We start from the raw sequence: 18,503 nt of genomic DNA on the forward strand, positions 1-18,503 counted from the left end.
TTATATATTATCGTACTCTTAAATATGTGTTTTTTGAACCATTACAATTGACAAATTTCGTGGCTATGTCTCGTCTGAATGTTAACAATCTTTGAGCCCTATATTTGGGATATTGTGACCCCATCTCATTGCTATAGCTCTCAGTTTCTTAATATTATATTATAATTTTCTTTCTTGATAATGTCGCCAATTTTCTTTAATTCTTGGATCTTAATTTGTGGACTTGAGCATAAATAGTATATTTGTTTAATTTAGGAATTATATTACTACTGTATTTGATATCTATTCTATTCTTGCTTTCTGTACAAGTGTAATACTTGAAATTTAAGTTGAAAATAATAAATAAATAAATAAAAAAAAAGTGTTAAGTGGATTTACTAAAAAGAAATTAAAAACTGGTCTAAGAGATATTTGGAGTATTGAGATCAAGCATGAAATTAATGCATCTCAATGGCCACGAATTTGGTCTTGGAGGATGAGATGTACGGTGTCGGCATCTATGAGACAAACTTGTTTTTTTCTGTTACATAGAGCGTTAAGGACCCCTGTTAGGTTACAAAAATTAGAAAGTTCTTTGTCTAATAGATGCTGGCATTGTCATCTAGAAGCAGGAACTTTAGATCATTTATTGTTTCATTGCCCATTTATTATGAATTTTTGGAAATAAATTTGGGACCAAAATTAATAATTTATTAGATAACCCAGTGGCATTATCCTATGATACTGTGATATTTGGTATGGAAATAAGAGCAAAAAGTCAGATTTCTGCGAACAATAAGTTATTACTTATGACTGGGGTTGCCATTCAGCAAATTACATATAATTGGAAGGTTTGGAGGAGACTAAATTACAGTTTTTGGTGTGCCATATCTATAAAATGGAAAGATTTATTGCAGTACAAAGAGGATATTTCAAGAAATTTCAGATGTGTGGAAACCATTAACAAAGTATTGTAAGGACTAATTGAAATTGTTTCCCTTATATTTATCAATTTAAGGTGTAGAGAGGGGAGAATATTATTATTATATGTCTTAAATGATAATGGAATATATGGGTGGGAGGGATAAAAATATATGTATTATATCAATGATGGTTTCTAAGTGATGAATTTTTGTTAATATGAATGAATATTTTAACACTTAATGTAATCTTGAAAATGAATAAAGAATATAAAAAAAAACCCAAAAAAAACGGTAAGAGCCCGGGACATAGAAAAAAGAGGAGCCCGCGAAGGAACAAGGTTCGGCCGAATAAAGGCAAGAAAAAAAAGTTGTTTGTTTTTTTTTTTTTAAAGAAAGAACATACAAGATGCGCCGGCACAGCGACTTCATGAAAATAATAAAGCAGCGGCGCGAGAAGGCAATGAAGAACTGCAGAGCTGAAGCAAACGGGACTTCTCGGCTCCATGGAAAACGTTAAACTGAGGTACCTCACAGGAGACACGCGCTCTGACTTGGGCAGGAAGGCACTCACGCATCCACAGTGCAGCACTCGTAAGCTCTTAAAAGATTTCAAGCAAGTCTGCTTGCAAGGCTGTCCGCTGCGGGGCTCCTTTGGTGACGTCACTCATATGTTGAGAATATGCTGCCTGCTTGTCCTGGGACAATCAAGTCAACTCAAGGCAAGACCATGAACCATCTTGTAAAATAAAGACTTGACATAGGCCATAATTCCCCAAAATAAGAACATAAAAATAGCTTTAATGGGTCAGACCAATGGTCCATCAAGGCCAGTAGCCCATTCTCACGGAGGCCAATCCAGGTCACCAGCACCTGGCCCAAACCCAAAGAGTAGCAGCATTCCATGCCACTGTCTTCATAACAGGCTATGGACTTTTCCTCCAGGAATTTGTCCAAACCTTTCTTAAAACCAGCTACGCTATCTGAACTACTGATTAATCCTGGCGGAATTCTGAGCAAAAAAATTTCAAAATTCTGCATTTAAAAAAAATCCAAATTCAGCACATTAAATTTGCAAATTCTGAAAGTTTGACAACATTTAAACAATATTGTTAAAGCACCTTAGTGCGATCCTTTGGGAGGCGACGGAAAGGCGACGACTGATCTCTACAACATACACCAAGAGAAGAACCCTGACACACAGATCTCAAAATGAGAACCCCAATCACGCTAATCCTATCGTTACTATATATCAACTGCATTGCTGTAACCCACCACCTCATGGCAACCCACACAACAACAAACGAACTGAGATAGATGACAGGAGCCTTTTACAGGTTGTGAGACCTAGTCCTACATTTTGCTGAAATTGTTAGTCACGGGCTTGTGCAAACTGGTTTCAGTTCAAATGCTGAGATGCTAAATGGGTGGCATGTGAGTGTGTAGATTTCTTGCTGTGAAATCTCTCAAGGACACTAACCAGTACTGGAAAGACAATGAACAGTGCTGAAAGAAAAAAATGCCAGTCAGCAGAACACTACATAATAACGACAAAAATAACGAGAACATCACGAAAAATAAACGACCACGAAAATCCGATTTCCAAAACCATAAAAATTTCTGGGTATCACACTAGACACACACTTGACCATGGCTGACCACACAAACTTAACAGTGAGGAAATGTTTTTATACACTATGGAAGCTAAGGACTATTAAAAAATACTTTGACATAACATCCTTCAGGTTACTGGTACAATCGCTGATCCTATCCATCCTGGACTATTGCAACATCGTCTACCTGGGTATCCCACAAAAAACCATAAAGAAACTGAGATTAGTGCAAAACACTGCAGTTCGCCTAATCTTCGGACTGAAAAAAAACGACCACATTAGCCCATACTACAAAAAACTGCACTGGCTACCAATAGAAGCGCGAATACAGTTCAAATTTGCATGAATCTACATCAAACAAATCTGGGGCCTAGCACCTTCCTACCTGCAAACACACTTCACTTTACACAACCCCACACGAACAACCAGAAACAACATCTTCGCCTATCCTAAAATCACTGGCTGCAAATACAAATCCTTCCTTGACAGAACCTTCATGTTCCAAGCTAACAAACAACAATCCTGGCTGGGAAACTACATAAATAAAACCAGACAGACCTACAACGCATTCTGAAAATCAATCAAAACCATTCTGTTTGACAAATTCATCACCTAAATAGACTGACCTTCGCTCACCACGCTTTTCCCCCTACAAACACGAAGCAATCTCTCAGGCAACCCCTCTCACTTCCCTCCCCTTACAACCCCTCTTACTTTTTCTCCCCTTACTACCCTTTTCTTCTGTAACATTCCCCCCTATGCATTTGTAATTCGCTGAATGTCCAGCCTTCTTTTGATGTGAACCGCCTAGAAGTCGTCTGACTATGGCAGTATATAAAAATAAAGTTATTATTATTATGATAAAGTGATGCCAGATTAATGCGCGGAGGCACTGCTGTACTTGTGTGAAGAATGGAAACTTCAAGAAGAAGAAAGTTCTAGAAGCTATACCTGTCCAGGGCTCCCCAGGACAGAATGGAGGTGTGGACTAGGAGAGGGTTAGATAGGCATTTGGTTTATCCAATAGGGTGATACATATTCCCAGCCAGGGGAAGGGTCTGAGAAAAAAAAAGATACTTTCTATATAAAACCCCCATGCTCTGGCAGAGGTTCCTTAGAGAGATTGCGCCATGCTTGCAGATGCCGGCACTGTTGGTATGAGGGTTTTTCTCTCCATTGTATATGTCCAAACTGATTTATTTCTGATTTGACAAATGCTGCTATAATACAAATTACTGGAATAAAAAGTTATTTGGTTTGGAATATACAATGTAATCTTAATGTTTTTTATTTTTTTTATATAATGTTTTTTTTATTATCACATCGGGCCTCCAGTGAGTTAAAGTATTAGCAGCCTTTCACTTCAGATTGAACACACATAGCAATCAACAGGGACACCACCAGAAGATCATACTCATTTTTTTGAACAAACGCAATAAGAACAATAAACAAAGGAAAAAACCTCCTCGCAAAGCAAACATCACATCAAAACTGCTACCTCAATCCCAGGCATGTATGTTAATGCAAGGTCAGTAACAAATAAACTGCTCCTCTTAAATGAACTAATCACAACCAATAACATAGAAACGTGGCTTGAAGAACAAAATAGCCCAGAACTTCCGCACCTGTTCCCGCAAGGATACAACATACTCCAGATCCCTAGGAGGAGGACTAGCAATAACCTACAGAGACCATCACAGAATTGGACTCAGCCATCCACCCACATCGGGAATACATAACCTGCAAACTAGAGGATAAACCCAACTCCACGCTATACAACCTAGGAATTCTTCTGATCTACAGGCCCCCAAACCCCCACTCAAACACAGTCTCCAAACTATTAGAAATAATAGCAAACCTGGCATGCCAACACACCAACCTGCTCATCGTAGGAGATGCCAACCTACCTCTCGAACTGACCAACAATAACGATGTCTCTAAACTCAGGTCCCGACTTGAAGACTTTCAAATCACTATCGTGTCCTCAGGTCCAATTCACGAAAAAGGACACACAACCTACTCGCTACTACCCCCGCCAACCTCACCACAAATATCAAATGGTCCCTTATCCCTTAGTCCAGTGGTAGGCAATTCCAGTCCTCGAGAGCCAGAGCCAGATTAGGTTTTCAGGATATCCACAATAAATATGCATGAGATAAATTTGCATCTCAAGGAGGCAGTGCTTCAAATCCATCTCTACATATTCATTGTGGAGATCCTGAAAACCTGACCAGGCTCTGGCTCTCGAGGACCGGAATTGCCTACCCCTGCCCTAGTTTGACCACTACCTTCTCAAATTCAACCTGAACCTCACAGTAGAAAACCACTTAAATAAAATAGCAAAAGAAGCAAAAACTGATATGATAAAAACTCAATCCAGACCTCTTCTGGAGGCAAGTAACAACATCTCTGATCTCCTCAAACAGCGCTACAGCAATGCTAGCAAACTGGAACAAGTCCATAATCCATACCTTGGATGTTCTCTCTCCCCTACGCCCCCGCCAAATAATACAAAGCCGGACCTACCCCTGGTACACAGAATCACTAAGAGCAGAAAAAAAACTATGCAGACGACTAGAAAGGAGATTGCGAAAGAAGAGAGCACCAAACCACAGAAGGTTATGGAGAGCAGCAATCAACAAATATAAGTTCAACATATCAGAAGCCAGGAAATGCTACTACGCAAACATAATAGGAACCGGAACCACCACCAACAAAAAACTATTCCTACTAGTAAAACAGCTAACCACCCTCCCCCCCAAACAAAACACTACAGATCACCTCTACACACCCACAGCCCAGAGCTAGCAGATTACTTCCTGAACAAGATCAAAACTGCAGCCAGCAAGTCACCAGCACAAACACATCCCAGAATGGCACCTGAACAATCCACAGAAACCAGCAAGGCCGAACTCATCGGGTCCACCTTCACTACCCTGTCTATCTCTGACACACAAAAACTATTAAGCAAACTGGCCACCCGTTGCAGCCCTTTAGACAACTGCCCCCTACCTCCTCACAACAGCGCCCAAGGAAATTATCATATGGATCAACTCCCTTCTGAACAAATCCCTAAACCAAGGATGCTTACCGGAAGAAATGGGAAAAATAGCTTTAACCCCAATTCCTAAATCTTCGAACTCCCTCAAATACAGGCCCGTCGCTGGCATCCCCATTCTCACCAAACTTCTTGAAACCCACATAAACAAACAACTAACAGCATACATAGAGCAACATTCATGCCTTCATCAGACTCAATTTGGTTTCAGACAACAGCACAGAACTCATCCTGACCTGACTAACCAAAATCAAACAACTTTTAAGTACAGGCTGTCAGGCAATACTTCTTCAATTTGACATATCCGCAGCTTTTGACTCAGTCAATCATCAATTACTCTTGGCAAAACTCTCTGAGACAGGGGTAACAGATACGGTACTGTGCTGGTTCATTGACTTACTCATGAACAGAGAATACACTCAAAAAAGACGGTGTTTACTCCAACAACTGGAGGGCCTTCTGTGGAGTTCCGCAGGGATCACCGCTCTCACCTATCCTTTTCAACCTGTTCATGAGCTCACTCGGAGACATCCAACTTGAAGATGAGAGCATAATGTCATACCATACCATATTCCGAAAGAAACTGAAAACTTCACTCTCTGACAACTAATTCTTCTAGGATCATCATAAGCACCTGACCTTTACTTAATTCGCTTAAGTTTTATGTTTCCTGTCCCCCTTCTTCACCTTCCTTCCACCCTAACCCTTTTCCTTTCCTCAAGTCGCCTAGAGCTTGTTTAGGTGTACACGACACACAAATATTAGATTAGATTAGAAAATCGCCAGAGAAGGTGAGGGGAAGGGAGGGAGATGCCCGGACCACAGCGAATGCAAGGGAGTGAGGGGGTTGCTGGTCTGCACGATTGCAAGGGGTTAGAAATATCTTGCATGCGTTCCCTCACTTAACTGCGGGGACAGGCTCATTCACCGCTCAATGGGGCGGTGAATAGCCTTATCCATGTACCTGCGGCAACCAGATTTTTTTTCCTCCCCGGGTCATTCTCTATGCCCAGCATTGTTTCAGTGTTGTGTCTGTTTCACCTGGGTGCATACTGATGATGACGTGATGATGTCAGTGTAGTGCGACCCAAAATGGCCATTTTCTCTGCTGAACAGCAAACATAAATGTTCTCTTTGATACTCTTTTCCTGAATTCATAACCTTAAGCCAAAGCTGAAGTCTCCATGTACAATCCAACATGTGCTCTAGGGCAGTGTTCTTCAACCACCGGTCTGCGGTGCGATCGATGTGGTGTTATCTTTAGACTGGCTCCCTCTTCCTCACTGACGCAGTGCACAAAGCCACAGGCAGCGACTGAACCGGAAGCCTTCTTTCTGACATCGCAAGATGAGGCTCGGGACGTGCGAGGAGCCGTTGCCCACAGCATTGTGCAGTGCATCAGTGAGGAAGAGGGAACCGGCCCGAAGATAACACCGGGGGCGGCATAAAACGGCCAGGCAAAACCAGGCCAGAAGGTAAGGCACAGCATGGAGGGAGAGAGGCAACAAAGGTAGGGGGAATGATTTTATTTTTGAATTTAGTGATTGAATTGTGTCAATTGTATTTTGCACTGTTCAGAAAGAAATGTGATTGTTCTTTTCCTCTGGGGTTGTACTGCATGCAGAGTCTTACATCTTAGGGTTTGTTTGTATATATTAGTACTTTTAGTTTTTGGTCCAGTATGTGCATAGGAGTTATCTGTGTTCTAGTAGGAATGAATGTCGAGAAGCATACAGTGTTCTTTGTGTAGTTTAATTTTGAGCTTAACCATTATGTGTTGTTAATAAGATTATATTGTGTGTATATATGAAATTGAATGGAAAAAATAGTGTTACAGTCCACAAAATAATTATTTTATTTCTGCCGGTCCATAGGTGTAAATAGGTTGACGAACACTGCTCTAGGAGACAGAACAATAGAAAAACCTGCAGGTTTGTAAAACTCCTTATAAAGAACTCCAAAAGAAAAGTTGTGAAAATATATAGCTATATCTAGAAATGCAGAATTAATAGAGAAACACAAAATTTATGACCTTAAACAAGAAATTTTGAGGGGGAAAAATAAAATATGTCATAATGACTCATGCTGATAGACCAGTTCTAGGCACGACTAAAAGTTAGGCGGCTATACGAGCACCTAAGCACGCTTAAGAGCAGCGATTTTGTAAGAAGGCATCATAAGAACATAAGAAGTGCCTCTTCCGGGGCAGACCAGAGGTCCATCGTGTCCAGCAGTCCGCTCACGCGGCAGCCCATCAGGTCCAGGACCTGTATATTAGCTCTCTATATACCCTTCTATCCCCTTTTCCTTCAGAAAATTGTCCAATCCCTTCTTGAACTCTAATACGGTACTCTGTCCTTTCACACCCTCTGGAAGGCCATTTCAGGTGTCCACTACCCGCTGGGTGAAGAAAAACTTCCTAGCATTGGTTTTGAATCTGTCCCCTTTCAGCTTTTCCGAATGCCCTCTCATTCTTGTAGTTTTCAAAAGTTTGAAGAATCTGTCCCTCTCTACTTTCTCTATGCCCTTCATGATCTTGTAAGTCATATCCCCTCTAATTCTTCTCTTCTCCAGGGAAAAGAGCCCCAGTTTCTCCAGTCTCTCAGCATATGAAAGGTTTTCCATATCCTTTATCAAACGTGTCGCTCTCCTCTGAACCCTCTCAAGTATCGCCATATCCTTCTTAAGGTACGGTGACCAATATTGGACGCAGTACTCCAGATGCGGACGCACCAACGCCTGATACAACGGCAGGATAACTTCTTTCGTTCTGGTTGTAATACCCTTCTTGATTATGCCTAGCATTCTATTCGCTCTCTTAGCGGACGCTGCACACTGTGCCGTCGGCTTCATTGTCATGTCCACCATTACCCCCAAGTCCTTTTCTTGGGTACTCTCATTCAATAATATCCCTCCCATCGTATAGTTGTACCTCGGGTTTCTGCTTCCCACATGTAATACTTTACATTTCTAAACGTTGAACTTCATCTGCCATCTCGTCGCCCATTCCCCTAGTTTGTTCAAGTCCCTTTGCAATTCTTCGCAGTTCTCTTTAGTCCGAGCTCCACTAAATAGTTTGGTGTCGTCCGCAAATTTTATTATCTCACACTTTGTCCCTGTTTCTAGATTATTTATGAATATATTAAATAGCAGTGGCCCGAGCACCGAGCCCTGCGGGACACCACTCGTGACCCTCCTCCAGTCCAAGTAGTGGCCCTTTACTCCTACCCTCTGCTTCCTACCCGCCAACCAATTCCTGATCCATCTATGTACGTCTCCTTCCTCCCCATGGTTCTTCAGTTTCCGTAGTAGGCGTTCATGGGGTACCTTGTCAAAGGCTTTTTGGAAATCTAAATATACAATGTCTATAGGGTCCCCTTTGTCCATTTGTTTGTTAATTCCTTCAAAGAAGTGAAGTAAGTTCGTTAGGCACGATCTCCCCTTGCAGAAGCCATGTTGGCTTGTGTTTAGAAGTTTCTGTCTTTTATCAGCGCTTCCGCCATTTTCCCCAGAACCGAGGTCAGACTCACCGGTCTGTAGTTCCCCGGGTCACCTCTTGATCCCTTTTTAAAGATGGGTGTAACATTGGCTATCTTCCAATCCTCCAGGATCACTCCTGTTTTCAGGGATAGATTGCAAACTTGCTGTAGTAGTTCCGCTATTTCTTTCTTTAGTTCTTTCAGAACCCTTGGGTGAATTTCGTCCAGGCCCAGCGATTTGTCAGTTTTTAATTTTTCTAACTGCCTACGTACGTCTTCAAGGTTTAATTCCATGGATGTTAATTTATCTGTTTGGTTTCCTTTGAAGATTTGCTCAGGTTCCGGTATGTTGGATGTGTCCTCTTTTGTAAATACAGACGAAAAGAACATGTTAAGTCTTTCTGTTACTTCTTTCTCCTCCTTCACCACTCCCTTCCTGTCTCCATCGTCCAGCGGTCCCACCTCCTCCCTAGTCGGTTGCTTTCCTTTAACGTATTTGAAGAACGGTTTGAAATTTCGTGCTTCCCTGGCTAGTCTCTCTTCATACTCTCTTTTGGCTTTTCTAACCACACGGTGACATTCTTTTTGATACTTCCTGTGCTCGTTCCAGTTCTCCTCAGTTTTGCCCTTTTTCCATTTCCTGAATGAATTCTTATCACCTATCGCTTTCTTCATTTCTTTGGTTATCCACGCCGGGTCTTTTGTTCGATTCTTTTTGCACCCTTTTCTGAATCTTGGGATATGCAGATTTTGGGCCCGATCACCGTGTCCTTGAATAAAGACCAGGCTTGCTCTACAGTCTGCCATTTCTTTGAAGTGTTCCTAAATTTCTTCCTTACCATTACTCTCATCGCTTCGTAGTTTCCTTTCTTGAAGTTAAAAGTTGTGGCTTTGGTTCTCTTTCCCTTCGGTATTCCTACTTCAACTTTGAACTTGATCATATTGTGATTGCTGTTTCCCAACGGTCCCACTACTTCCACTTCCTTCACAGAGCCTCTTAGCCCATTTAGGATTAGATCCAAAGTGGCATTCCCTCTCGTCGGTTCTCTGACAAGTTGATCCATGAAGCAATCCTGTATAGCCTCCAGGAATCCGATCTCTCTAGCGCATTTTGAGCTTCCAAGACTCCAGTCTATCCCGGGATAGTTGAAGTCTCACATAATAATCATGTTACCGCTTTTGCATTCTTGCTTCATCTCGGTTTCCATTTCTTCATCGATAGCTTCGGTTTGCCCAGGTGGACGATAGTACAGGCCCATCTTTATCTCGGGCCCTTTCCTTCCCGGTATTTTAACTCATATCGATTTTAAATTGTTGGTCGTCGCTGCTGTGTCCTCTCTAGTTGAGTGTATGCTTTCTTTTATGTATAGGGCTATTCATTCTCCTTTCTGACCTGACCTGTCCTGGCGATAGAGTTTGTACCCCGGTAGTGCTGTATCCCATTTGTTTTCTTCATTCCACCATGTTTCAGAGACCCCAATGATGTCTATGTTCTCAGTTTTGGCCATGACTTCTAGTTCCCCCATTTTGTTCCTTAGGCTCCTTGCATTAGTATATGTGCAATTTAGGTCCTGGTATTTTTTTGTCTTCATTTCCTTTCCCTGTGCTTCGAACTTTATTTTCTTCTCTTATGCTGCAATCCTTTTATCCTCCTCTTCTGGGGTAGTCAACTCCTGTGTTTTGCCCATTGTTTCTTCCCAGCATTTTTCTCCCTTAGTATCTTTGCGGGATACCTTCTTCCGAATCGTCGACACTTGGTCGACTGTTGGCTTTACCCTTCTACTTAGTTTAAAACCTGTTCTATTCCTCTCCTGACGTTGTTTGCTAGAAGTCTAGTTCCCGCCGCACTCAGGTGCAGTCCATCTCTCCTGAAGAGCTTGCTCTTGCCCCAAAACGTTGTCCAGTTCCTCACGAAGTGGAACCCTTCTTCCTCACACCATCTCCTCATCCATGCATTTATTGATTGTAGTTCCGTCTGCCTCTTCACATCTGCCCTCGGTACTGGTAGAATCTCTGAGAATGCTATCTTCTGGGTCCTCATCTTCAACTTCCTTCCCAGAACCTTGAACTGTTCTATCAGTACACTTCTTCTGTAGTCTCTCCTGCTGACATCATTTGTCCCGATGTATATCATTACCACAGTCTCTTCCATCTCTGCTCCTTCCAGGATCTCTCCAATTTTGTCCATGATTCCTCTGTTCTTGCTCCTGGGAGACAGGTCACTAGTCGATCCTCTCTCCCACTTGCTATGTGGCTGTCTACATTCCTTAGGATTGAGTCTCCCACTAGGATCACTGACTTTCCCTTCTTCAATTTTCGCTTCGGTCGCAGGTCTATGTCCTCGGAGTGCTTTGCTGCTTCTTCTTCTGGGCATCAACTTGCCCTTTTCTGCGGTTTTCCTCTGTGGGCGTCTACTTCGGAGTCATCCTTCTCTTGTTCTCTCTTCCATGTTGGTGTAACTTCATCTGTCCTTTGAAGTTCATTCTCATCCACCCTCCTCCTGTAGGCTTCCTCAATGAATTCCTCGAGTTCCCTGACTTCTTCCTCAATGTGTCTCTCTCTCATGAAGTCCTCAGCTGTCCTGATTGGGTCCTCTGTGAAGTGAAGACCTTCCAGTTCCTGTATCTTGTCCTTCAGTCGCTTGACTTCTTTCTTCAAGCTTTTCAGCTCCTGACACCGACCGCATACACGCGACTGTCTCCCCGATGGCAGGTAGTCGTACATATGACAGACCGTGCAGAACACTGGAAAGCTCATCTTCTGGATTCCCTCTGCTTCCATTGCTGTCTGCCTTTTTGGAGTACTCTCTTTTATTTCCCTGGTTCCTTTGTGCTTGTGTGAGTGTGTGTGTATTTTTCAGTGCCTGCTGCTTGCTACTTCTTTATTTCCTTGTTATATGTTTCGCTCTGTATCTACTCCTAATTGTGTTGCGTTTGTCTAGTATTGAGTAGTGTTGTGGTGTTCTGTGTTGGCTGGTGCTCCTACTTTAAGTTAGCAGTTTACGTGTGTCCTGCTGTTGTTGTTACGTATGTAAGTGCCCTCTGTGTCTGCTTAGTTTGCTTTGGTTTTGCTTTTATGTTCTTATTGGTTATTTAGCTGTGTTTATTGTTGGCTTCCTTACCTTGTTGCCCATCCTTGGTGTACTGACTGCCCTTCTTGAGGCCCTTCGCAAAGGCGCTCTCGCTAAGGCGAGCGCCTTTGCCGCTCGCATTCTCCGCGTGCCGAATGGCTGTGCGCCGTTGGCTCCTCCCCTTTTAAGGGGGAGTTCGGCTGCGGTGTGCTGCTGGCGTCGGAGGGGTGGTCGGAGTTTTCTCTGCCTCTGCCCCTCTCTATGTGCTGCCTGCCTCTCTCTCTGCTATTCCTCCGCTCTCCTCGTGCTCCTGACTCTGCCCAGCCACCTCCCGACTCTCTTCGGCTGCCTCAGAATCTACGAAACCATGCCCATGCCTAACATGCAATGCATAGTGCCTAATTTTTTGAAGGCCGCCTAAATTTTAGAGGCGCCATGTTATAGAATCATTTTTTCTTGATAGGTGCCTAGCATTCAATTAGTGTCAATTAAAACCCTTAATTGGTCTTGTTATATAATTAAGTTAGGCACTTATCTAAATGGTCGCCTCCAACTTTAGGTGCTACTTACAGAATTTGGGCCATACTGCTTTCCGTACAGATAAGTCATTTGTTTTACTCTCTATAGTTATTATTACTCAGCTGTACTCTAAGACCTTCTTATATTGTAGAGTAGTTATTGCTCACCGGTACACTGAAATACCTCCTCTTACTCTGTATTGTAGTGAAAGGTCACTTTGGGCAGCCACAAAACTTAGAGACTTAAAGAAAGCAACAGGTTTTATTAGCATACGTATGCGACTCCTGAGCCCCAAGCTGACTTCAGAAGTCCCGAAACCAGGAAGTTTCAGAGATATTTATACATTCTTCTGGCTATACAACTGAATTCTAGAAAAAAACTTTTCACGTGTTACTTTTCTTAACAATCATTGGTCCTAAACTTACATTAGCAGGTCACTTATCTAAGCCCAGCTGTCTTTCTGTTACTTGTCCAGGAGGGCGGAATACAATATCGTTTATGCTGAGATAGCCATACGAAGCTAGAATGCCCAAGCTAAAACACCCTGTGCAGGCAGGCTAGAACATGAGATAAGTTAGGTCTGCAGCTAAATGTAAGTCTCCCTCCAACTTAGGAATCTCTTATATCTTGGCATCCCAAGTCCTCTAAATTTTCTTCATACTTCTACCTCTAACCCTCTATTGTAGTTCCTTCCTATTTCTCCTACTGTAAACCGCGTCGAGCTCTACGAACGTGGAGATGATGCGGTAAACAAACCTAAGGATTAGATTAGATTAGATCAACACTCAGGAAAACCAGTCCCAGACTCCTTCAGTAGTTATTACTATAGCCCATATCATTCTGTAGAGTTTTTGTTACTTACCCGTGTCTGAATGTCTAACTTCTCTCTCTCCCGACTCCTGGGGATCCTGGATATTTGGCTCTCCATCTTGTTTAATCCATGATAACAGATCAGGACTTATCCTTACAGCGCCTGTTTCCAGGAATAAACATGAAAACTCAGTTATACTTCTCTTTTATTCAAAGAAAAATATGCAGCAGGTTCAAAGGATCAGCTATGATGAATTTTATTTATTTATTGGCATGTATTAACCAACTTTATGAAGAGATTCACCCAAGGCAGTGTACAGCAGATACAGCTTGACATACTGTTAGAGCTTAAAATGGCCTCTTTAAGATGCCACTTAAAAACCTGCTCTACAAATGTTTAAAAATGTAAAAGCAGGCAGAGAGCCTAAGTGAGACACGACCAGCTCCTGCCTACTCACCTCCATAGGAGCTGTGACTCCCTTATATCAAACTCTGGGGTTTGATAGGAATCTATTTTGCTTAATGCCAATTCCAGTCTGAGTGACATAGTGGTGGAAATTTATTATCTTTCTAAGAAATATGGTTTGTAGCCAAGTTATCTGTTTGCCTACTGTGAAAACAGAAGTTGCCTTCGTTAAATCTCCTGAACCTCAGCTGTGCTCAAGGTGGTCCTTTCCTCAGTGAGGGTGGAGTGCTAATTAAGAGTCATATTTGGAGTCTTAGACCAAATCCACGACTCCTCACAGAAGGAAAGATCTGGTTCAACACCAGCCAATTCCAGTGAAAGGGTCAGATAGTTATTTATGGAGGAGCGTGTGGCGCAGTGGTTGAAGCTACAGCCTCAGCAACCTGGGGTTATGGGTTCAAACCCCATGCTACTCCTTGTGACCCTAGGCAAGTCACTTAGGCCCAAATTCTAGATAGGCGCCTATTTATGTGGCCCCTTTGAACCTAGGCATGGCAGCCTATTAAAAATGGACAGATATGTGGTGAAATAGGCAAACATGAAATATAAAATAGCAACTATGCTGTCTTCTCATCACTTTGGATTTTACTAGTGAGGGAATATATATTGATAAGACAGGGACTTATCCAAGAGAAGGCTTTATGAGTGGCTCTATAAAATTACAATTGGATAAGCCAGAACATAAACCAGATAATATATTGATCTAAATATGTGTTTTGTACTGAGGTCACTGGAAACAGGAGTAGGCCTTCTCTCAGGTCACTAGAATTAATAGTTAAGCTCTGTTGAAGACCAGAGAAGATAAACCCAGGCTGTAGCTTAGTTTTATGAAGTTCCATTGTTTCAATGTGTTTGGCCTTTGACCTGGTTGCTATAGAGATGGACCTTTCTTCTTACTAGAGAGATTAGAGATTACATTCCAAGGGAAGGAGTTCCCTCTCCTTTTTTGCAGGGTAAAGGTAGAAATACTAATTGGATATACAAAATGCAAATATGAATAATTAAATTTTAGTAAACTATTAATGTAGGAACTTTCTTATTCAAGGGTTCAGATTGAAATATAATTACCTCTAAAAATTGTACTGGAGGATTCATATAGGAAAATGTAGGTTTTGTGGGAGTGGATTGGCCACTCCCCTTCTCTCAGTGCATGCTCTTAAGTGACTTAGTAACATGGGAGCAGCAGTTTGACTTTTAAGGAGAAATGATTTAAAGCTGTGTGTATGGATAATAGTTCCTCTGTAAGTAGATTATATTGTAATACTTTTTCTTTATTAGATAAGCTAGTATTAAAATGTAACTTTTAGAAATTCTTGTGTGAGGGGGAAAGACACTCCCCCCAATATGCATGCAAGCGCCTTAGATGGTATCAAGTTTTCTTGACCAATTATATGCAGGCAGTAAAATGTCATCATATATTAGGTATATATAAGTGAACCTAGCAGAATAGAATTTTGAGGGCGTTAAGTCGGAAGTTGCATTTCTACAACCTGATTTGTAATGTGCCTCCATTGTACAAATAAATGCCTTATGACTCAGGAATGTCTGTAAAATTTTAATAAAAAATATTTGATTGGAAATATTTGTACAATTATCATTTCAGTGCACCTATGAGCAGAATAGAACCAAAACTCTGCTCACTATCTAAATTGAACAACAAGAAAGCGCGATTCTGTAACAAGGTGCCTCTAAAAATTTAGGCGGCCTTCAAAACAATAGGCACTAAGCATGTTAGGCGCGGGCATGGCTACATGTTAGGAGCCTTGTTCCAGAATCACTGCTCTTAAGCGTGCTTATGCACTCAGCTAGGCGCCTAATGTTTACTTGTACCTAGAGCTGACCTATTTCTTGGGCGCCTCAGTGTGGTTCATTAAACAGCACCCAATTTTACTAGAATTGCGCTGAACAGTGCCTGACTTTTGGGCGCTTCTTATAGAATTTACCCTTTAATCCTCCATAGCCTCAGCTACGTTAGATAGATTGTGAGCTCACTGGGACAGATAGGGAAAATGCTTGAGTACCTGACTGTAAAACCGCTTAGATAACCTTGATTGGCGGTATATAAAATCCTAATAAACTTGAAAACTTGATTTCTATACCGCACTATGCAAAGTTCACAAGAGAACATACACAATAAATCGAACAGACAAAAAAAAGTGTGGGGCAGGCATGTGGCATCTTTTAAGGAGAGGAGGAGATAGTGGATGCTGTGAATGGGCAGACTGGATGGGCCATTTGACCTTATCTGCCATCATGTTTTTATAAACACAGTAATCTAGGAAGTTTCTTCCTGTAGGTGTCCGATTTTCAAAACTGGATGGGTTTATCATTTTGGCTGTTCAGAGCATATAATTATGCTGCTCTCTAGGTCCATATTAAATTTTGGTCCTATCACAGTGACCAGATAATCGTCTCAATGTTTTTCTCTAGAGAATATTGTAAATTCTTCAAAGAGATGCTGTTATGCAAGAGCCAAATTATATTGAAGCTTCATTCCAAGATATGTGGACGAAAAGCAAGATAAAGGTTGAAAAGAGGGAAATCATACAGCTTCCTCCTAGGTGGGAAATGTGTGTACCTTGCAGGATTGGGACTCCATTTCTCAATAAGAGTCCCACCGGCGTTCTGAAGTACCTACCATGAGACAGCGCTCTCTGCTGGATATTCTTATGTTCTTGTCTCTCCTGCTCTACCTCACTGTCTGAGGGGTAGTCAGCCATTTCCAAACTTTTACCTTTAACCTGGTCAGCCCTTCTGACCAGGGACCGTGTGCTGATTTTATCCTTTATAGGGACAAAGCTGGCTACAGGTTTGTCACAATAAGCGACGTACATCTCATTTATTCTAGTGTATATTTATGAAGGGAATTGGAATCTTGCCATGGCGCACACCTTGAAAGACCCTGCTCTAATACATAGAAACAGAAGTTGGTGAGGATTTCTTGTCACATGGTGATCCTGGAGACAATTCTGCAGCTTTTGGAGCAGTCCATGGTCAGACAATGCTATAAGCTGAGCAGAGATCGATGACCACAACACCTTAATTTGCACTGGACTCAGGTACAATATAATCTTCTACAGCCAGATTCTGACCATTTGGGCTACTCAGACCCTGCATTTTAGCTCTTCTTCAAGAAACAGAGAATAATCTGTCTCTGATTTCAAAGGGAAAAAACTTGTAGGACACACAAGATAATCTTATGAGCCCTCATGCTGTCAGTTTAAGATAGAGATTAGTACAAAAAGATCTTGATCATACTTGGAGGTTTCTGGAACAAAGGAAGTGCAGAAAGATGTCTCGTATTAGTTGAATATTTTAGTCCTTACCTAGGGAGATCAGAGTCTCATAATTCTCCTTCATCACCTCCCTGTAAAGCTCCTTCTGCCCTTCATCTAAATATTCCCACTCCTCCTGGGAGAAAGAGACAGCCACGTCCTCAAACTTCACCTGCATCTGAAACACAAACCAGGAACACCCTCAGCGCCTTCTGCCATTATTGTATAAATGATACACATAAGTTGGGGGAGGCGTACATATGGAGCATGGATGTGTTGCCAAGTGACCTAAACGTGGAACTTATCAAGTAAAATGTAATAACATAGGATTTCATATAAAATTTCATGACTAACTTTTAAAACGATGCAACTAAATCTCCTCAATTGATTAAAAAATGTTCCGCCTCCTTGGATCTTCAGATTGCAGATTACTTACCATTCCCCCTCTCTGCGACAAAATCTCTTTTCAGCAGTTGCCCCCGAGCTTTGGAATATCTCGACAGCTTCAGTAAGAGAAGAAAATAATCTAAACGGCTTCAAAGGCCTTCTTAAGAGCTATTTATGAGACATGTTGAAAAGACAACTCTGTACCCGTGGTGGTCAAAGTTCTCTTAAAGAAGTCCGATCCCTGATCTGAGGGGGCTCCATTTGAAGCAGAGTGATCATTTGCATTCTCCATTCAGGGCTCCCACGATCTGACTTTTCTCCCCATAGGAATCTGCCATTTGACATTTCAATCTTCCTCTAGTTCCTACCAGTCAAAATGCAGCCTTTGGTCTCTCCTATATTAATTGCATTTCCTCCCCATCTTCCTTTACTTTAGTCCCATATGTTCTACATTAGATACGTTTTATTCCCATTATATTTTATCTGTAACTCACTTAGAAGATGAATAAGGGACAGAATCACATTTGAATGAATGAGTGTTGGACCATGAGGTGAGGAGAGGCTGAATGGAAGCCCAGGGCTGCTCCTTAATCCTCCATTGCCCCAGCTCCAAACTAAGATTCACAAAGCAAACCGATCGGTTTGGGACCCCTTTACTATCAAATTTCCCTCCGGCTTGATTCACTTACCTCTCCTGCGATACGCTTCGAATCCGTGCATGCAAATGAGGTGAAACACATGCATAGTAGGCTGGGACACGATTCACAACACCAAATTTCCGATCCAACTGGGCTGGCCGATCACCTGAAGAAGCGACTGGTGGGGACCAGTCGAAAACGTCTTTCTGAATGGAAGCTTGCAATCTCTCCTGCCTACTCGCCCTGAATGCTGCCCTACTCTGCCTCGATCTTCCCCAAATCTCTCCTG

At 42.0% G+C, this 18,503-nt stretch overlaps 2 protein-coding genes and 1 pseudogene across 2 annotated transcripts in view; all 3 read right to left on the reverse strand.

The window, feature by feature from the left end:
• LOC117355249 (zinc finger protein 420-like) overlaps positions 1-18,503 on the reverse strand; it is an 818,521-nt gene that overhangs the window by 798,592 nt on the left and 1,426 nt on the right. The window lies entirely within an intron of this gene.
• Positions 1-18,503, reverse strand: part of LOC117355269 — a 193,054-nt pseudogene that overhangs the window by 116,909 nt on the left and 57,642 nt on the right.
• Positions 1-18,503, reverse strand: part of LOC117355248 (oocyte zinc finger protein XlCOF6-like) — a 127,599-nt gene that overhangs the window by 18,572 nt on the left and 90,524 nt on the right. The window contains exon 3 of the mRNA XM_033933538.1: positions 13,501-13,611. Coding sequence (XP_033789429.1) covers positions 13,501-13,611 — 111 coding nt within the window. The remainder of the gene's footprint in view (positions 1-13,500; positions 13,612-18,503) is intronic.

The sequence above is a fragment of the Geotrypetes seraphini genome, chromosome 2, assembly GCF_902459505.1.
Source record: "Geotrypetes seraphini chromosome 2, aGeoSer1.1, whole genome shotgun sequence".
In the NCBI taxonomy this organism is placed as follows: Eukaryota; Metazoa; Chordata; class Amphibia; order Gymnophiona; family Dermophiidae; genus Geotrypetes; species Geotrypetes seraphini.